This window comes from Lactuca sativa, chromosome 7, assembly GCF_002870075.4.
Source record: "Lactuca sativa cultivar Salinas chromosome 7, Lsat_Salinas_v11, whole genome shotgun sequence".
Taxonomy (NCBI): Eukaryota; Viridiplantae; Streptophyta; class Magnoliopsida; order Asterales; family Asteraceae; genus Lactuca; species Lactuca sativa.
The window spans coordinates 150,897,423-150,903,367 of record NC_056629.2 but is presented as its reverse complement, the minus strand read 5'-3'; the positions used below and the strand labels follow the sequence as shown (position 1 = coordinate 150,903,367).

The 5,945-nt window shown below is 35.6% G+C and overlaps 1 protein-coding gene across 1 annotated transcript; it reads right to left on the bottom strand.

Moving 5' to 3' along the window:
• Positions 1-3,418: 3,418 nt before the first annotated feature.
• Positions 3,419-5,628, bottom strand: LOC111911464 (squalene monooxygenase SE2). The gene is made up of 7 exons (XM_023907247.2): positions 5,535-5,628; positions 5,009-5,183; positions 4,767-4,935; positions 4,396-4,614; positions 4,029-4,304; positions 3,651-3,929; positions 3,419-3,520 (listed from the first exon to the last, which is right to left on the bottom strand). The coding sequence occupies exons 1-7, from the start codon at positions 5,611-5,613 to the stop codon at positions 3,419-3,421; spliced, it is 1,299 nt and encodes a 432-aa protein (XP_023763015.2). The 5' UTR covers positions 5,614-5,628.
• Between the last annotated feature and the right edge of the window lie 317 nt (positions 5,629-5,945).

The following is a 5,945-nucleotide window of genomic DNA, read 5'->3' as shown; positions in this document are numbered from 1 at the left end:
AAATTTGTGAATAGATCTATTCAGGATCGACAATCCTACACCTGAACTGTTAGCTAGAGTTAGGCAGGCATGTCTGGGGTGACAAATTTTGTAACATACGACGCTTGAAGAAACGTCGTGGAGGTCATCAGTCACATTAGCATGGCTATACGAACTCACAATAGTATAACTAACCTTTTTCTTTATGAGATCTTCCTTCTTCAATAATTTTATTTTAATTAATAAGACTACCTACATACTACACTGGAGGGTATTCCAGGGACACAACCTTTGGTTTTATTTTAAGAAATAAAACTACCTTTCAAACTGGTGATAGCTAGGGTTTTCGAACATAACTTATATCACTTACTGGTGGTAGCCAGGGTTTTCAAATGTAACACATCTTACTTACTGGTGATTGACCAGGGTTTTGATACAAATGATATTTTACTTATAATGAAAAGAAATCATTTATACAAATTCAGTGACTAGTTTTCAATACAAAAACATGCTTATGAACTCACCAGCTTTATGCTGATACGTTTTCAAATCCGCTTGTATTCTTAGGACATCGATAGACAGGTACCATTGCCAGCTTTTGGAGAAGACAAAGCATTTTGGAGTCTCGTCATTATCTTTTGCTACTTTTGATGTATACAAACTATGTTTTCAAACAGATGTAACTATTCATATTGTAATGTAATGGGTGTGTTTACTTTGATTTCTATGATACGATAGTTGTGATACTACGCATGACGTCACCCGCCGTCCGTTCTGATGGTTCATGGTGTCACATGCACCATCATGATTCCTTTGATGTGCCATGTTGATCGACGTATGCTTAGAAGATGATCATGCTCATGATATACACCATGTTGTGCCACAATGATGGATGTTGGGCCATTAGTGATCATGATGCTCCACTATGGTCAAGGTGGTCTATCATGCGTGTTGCTGATACATATGGGTTGTATGACATGGATGAATGTTCTAGAAGATGATGCATGACGGAATATGATTGGTTGTCACCTTTAATGGTAGGCCAATGAACTTGGCCCATTAGGGTTTTAGGTCTGTTCCCTCAACTATAAATAAGGATGTATGCTTAGTCAATTGATAAGTCTTGTATCTTGTATCCTTTGGGAATAAGATGAATCTCTGGTGAATTGTACTTGTAGCATTTGTTTGAGAATTATGAAATAAAGAATACTCCGTGTTGGAAAATAACACATCAGTGTGGCATTTGGACTATTTTGTAACACTAATTACATGTTAGGTACAATTATATTTTTTACCATGATGTTTGCCATAGTGACATATCAGGTCCCTAGACATTAAATTATGTAATATGATGGAAATGACATTGTTCTATAACTTGAGGGACTAATCTTGTGTGGTTTTAATTTCTTTCCCTTAAGGTGTAACTGATGAATTTATCACCCAATAAGGAACGATCAAATGGAGACTCAACATTTTCTCTCTTACGTTTCAACACTCCTTATAAACACCATCATCGTGAGTGCCAATGGGTCAGTCGATCTATCCATCAGAAAATCAGAGAAACACCATTATGGGAAGAAAGGGAATCGAACTATGGCATCATATTCAACGTCATTAGTTATAATAATTTCCAAGTAAGTGCTCTTCAATTTATTTAGGGTTCTTGATGTTTATGTGTAAATTGATCTTTGATCGTGTTTATAAATTCAACACTCCGTTCCCGTCCGTTGACGTAGGTCACCTTAATCAAACCACATAAATATTGTGTCTTCGTGTGTTTTTAGTTTTGCTTGTTATCCGCATTACTTCCTAACAAGGTTCATCAGAACTTGACAAGTGACATCAGATTTGTTCCGAGTCTTGACAATTATCGTCTGATTTCCTAACAGGTCTAAGTACCAACCGACTTGATTGTTTGTCTATCAATTAGATTAGATGTTGTGTAACTCGACACTCTTTTGCAAGGTTGTGAAAATCGTTCGGCGGTCAACTAGCGTTAAGCGATTAATCAGATTAAGCGTCGATTAATTGGGGACCCTAAATTATTAGCAAAATTATTTAAAAAATTAATGTATCCTAAAATAATAAGTATTTGAAAATTTCAAAATTTAAAATTTTAAAATTTTGAAAATTTGAAAATTTTATTATAATATTTTAAAATTTGAAAACTTATAAATTTGAAAATTTAAAATTTTAGTGTAATATTTGAAAACTAAGAAATTTGATTTTTTTTTAAAATATTTCCCGCCTATGATCGCCGATGACCGTCCGAGTTTGACCTATTTCCGTAAACACCCTAATCGTAATCGGTCAAGGCCACCAAACGATTAATCACCGATTAATCGGCCACCAATGCCGATTTCTGCAATACTGCTCTTTTGTAATGTATATTGCAAACCTTTCTTTCTTTAAAGAAAAAAAAAATTAAACATTTATCTTTGTGTGTCACAATGTGTTAGATCTTTCTCTTTAAATTCTGCATTGCTATTAAAAAACAAAATTTAATTTATCAATTTGTGTAAAGCTCTTTAAGAGATCATAAAGTCTTAAATGGAAGTGTAAACTATAAGTATCACAAATGGAAACTAAAGACGGCCCTTGATAGTTACCTTACTCCGCCCATTCGTTGTCCGTGATCAAACTTGCCCATACAAGTGTGCTTTTGCACTTCATGACTTTTACTGTTTACATCAACAAAGTTTAAAATCTCACTCGATAATAATACAAATTCCAAGTAACTAAAATTTTGGATACATGAGAAACTAAATATCTTTCTATATATATTTTTAATTATCTTCTTACCTATTTGAAATAATGACAAGGGTCCTAAAATATAATTAATTTTATCAAAATCAAATAGTTGTGATCGGGATTCAAAATAAAGTTAGGGGATTTAATTGTTAGGATGTGCACTATATCTGTTACCTAGATTCAAAATAAAGTTAGGTGATTTAATAACCTTCAATAAATATATTAAGATACTTGATTGTGTTTTTAAGTTAACCCTTTATCTGTTACCTGGATTTTGGTCACTAAAATCCAGAAAACAGAATATACATGCAAAAAGTGCATTGACAACACATATATAACTACATATCTCCAAATCTTGGAACACACTAAGATCTTACGAATTGTAATCCACCTTCCACCTTCCCTTGAACGCCAAAGACAAGAATCTCGTAAATACTTGATTTGAAACTCAATTTGAAAATCTTTAAGATTATTTGTTACAGACCAAAAAGTTAATCAACAAAAACAAAATAAAGAACCCAAATCGATATCATCAATCTATTTACAATGATGATAACAAACAAATATGTAATCAGAATGCATTTCTCAATCTTCGATAAAAAGATCCATTATCATGAAGTAACTAAAAAGATTAATAACAAAAAAAACTTTACAGAATGTGTACATTTTTGAACCCCTTGATTTAACGCTAAAAAGGTGATTTATAATATGCTGGATTTGTCGGAGATGATAATAACATTTGTGCAGCGCCTTCAGCTTTTAGGATGGGGAAAATGATACCCGATGCATCCTATGATTAAAAAGATAAACATTCATAAAATCATTAGATACTCTTCAACTTAACTTTTGCTACAAAATTAAAGAGAAAATGGCATTGCGATTTCTTTCATTCAAAAAGTGTCGCAAGTGAGGATACCCACCATGATCAATCTAACACCTAGCCACGTGCGTTGTGGTGAAGGAAATGGAAGTAACAAGCGGCCAACACCGAAGATGGCAACCGAAAAGAAATGAAGAACCAAGCTTGATGGCTTCGGATTCAAACCCGACAGTAGCGCAATGGGCCCACTTGAGAACATACCACCAAGACTCAAGTAATCAAAACATGCTTGACGCAATTCTGTTCTTGCTTCATCAGGTGATGCAGAAAACACTTTGTATAAGGCTCCAGCTAATGTGTTGATTGTAGATGCCACAGGCTGAAAACAACTCAATGTAACTTTAGTTTTGTTAGTTAGATAACTACTGAGTCGTCCTTAAGAAGAGATGATATAATGATATATACATATATGTATGACCTTGCGCAATTTGTAAAAGGAGTTCATATACTCGCAGAGGGCAATTGTGTCATTTAACGTTGCAAGAGGTCGGAGAAGATCACGAACAATCACGACATCAGATAAAGCAACTGTCATTCCTCCTCCTGTCAACGGATGTCGCATGTTGAATGAATCCCCAAGTAAGATTGCTCCTGGGGTGGGTTGTGGAGCAGCTGGCATGCTTCTATTAGCCATTGTTTTTATCTTTCCTTCATCCACAGCAGCAATGAAGCCACCTCGCAGCTCAAGTGGGATCTTAAAAAAGTACAAAAAAACATCACATTAACGGGAGTAAAAACTAGTAAATATAGATACAAAGGGAAGAGGTTTTGCATATATTGTGTACCTGAGGAGCCACGTTAGTCTTTAAATGAAGGGCCATTTCACCATTTCCAACCGAAGGGATCTTCTTCCCAGGGATATCAACTAAACACCGAATCTCTGTACTACTGATTCGATAGCACAAGATTGGTGAAGGGTCTGCCAAAATAACGTGTCCATGATTCGGGTATGGAGCTTCACAGTTCTTCAAAAGCAATGCAGCAAAAGAAGATGGAATATCTACCTACAGATACCTTAATCATGAGACTCTTAATTAACACGTACACTTACATGCAAACATCTTTGAAAGATAGTTCGTTGTTAGATATGTGGATCGAGTCGTAGATTTTCTTTCCGAAAGACCCTTGTGAAGAGAGTATGTATAATTATGCTCACCTCAGGTTTGCATAAACCTCGTCTGAGATTTGAGAAACAGCCATCGCATACAATAGTAAGTGGTGCATTAGCCGCGATGTCTTGTCCAGCTTTGGTCTTATAGCGAACACCTCTGACAACCCCTTTCTCTTCAACAAGAGATGTCACAGTTCCTTGTTCGAGCCTCACACTGAAAGTATAACATTACTTGTTATGGAATTGAATATGAAAATGGATTCTGAATTGAAGGTAAAGATGATTACTTTGGGACTGTTGCAGCCTTCTCACGCATCCGTTGAACGAATCGCCCGTTGTGAAAACTCCTACCTGCAACATCTCTGGTGAACTTCTCCAATGGGTAAGCCAAGCTTGTGCTTTTATCATCCTTGAACAAAGCATAGCCAAACACCTTTTGAGCATCGATGTCTTCTACACAATCTGAAACACATGAGATATACAATGTTTGAACGTACGTGTTAGCGTCTTACGTTAGATAGACATGGTCATATATACACCCTCTCTCCTCTAGGCTCTTTTGGAAATAAAATTTTGGACTCCAATCATCTAACATGGTATTAGAGCCTAGTTTCTAGTTTCTTAGTAGCTCAAAACATGTCTAGTGTAATCTCATTTGACAAATTGTCACTATCATTTTTCAAACGGTTTTCTATAGGAGATAAAATCTAGAACTCGACATATCTAACATGGTATCATCCAAAGTCTAGCCTCTAAGAGGCTCAACACCTTTCAAATGGTTTTATAAGACTTGTGGCTAACTTATTTACGTACCTTCTAAGTCCAAGTTGATCAATTTTATGTAGCCACCAGGTTGGAGCAATTCGCCAACAATTCTATCTTGCAATCCCATATCTCTCTCTATGACAAGAATTCGTCTTCCATCCTACAACCCATATATGGAACAAGACAAGTTACTCACAATTCTTTTTTCTTTGTTTCTCATTTTATTTATTTGGTTTTCATCACCATAAAAGCTGAATATGGAAGTAAATGATAGAAACGATGAAGATATATAAGCATATATACCTTGCCAAGACTATAGGCAAGGGCTGCACCAGCAACACCTGCACCAACAATGATAACGTCAATGGCTCCATCATTTCGTGGTTGAGTCCTAACTAACTCATTGGTTTGTTTATGCAAATCCAAACCATCATCTGGTTTGCTCTTTTTCACACCCAA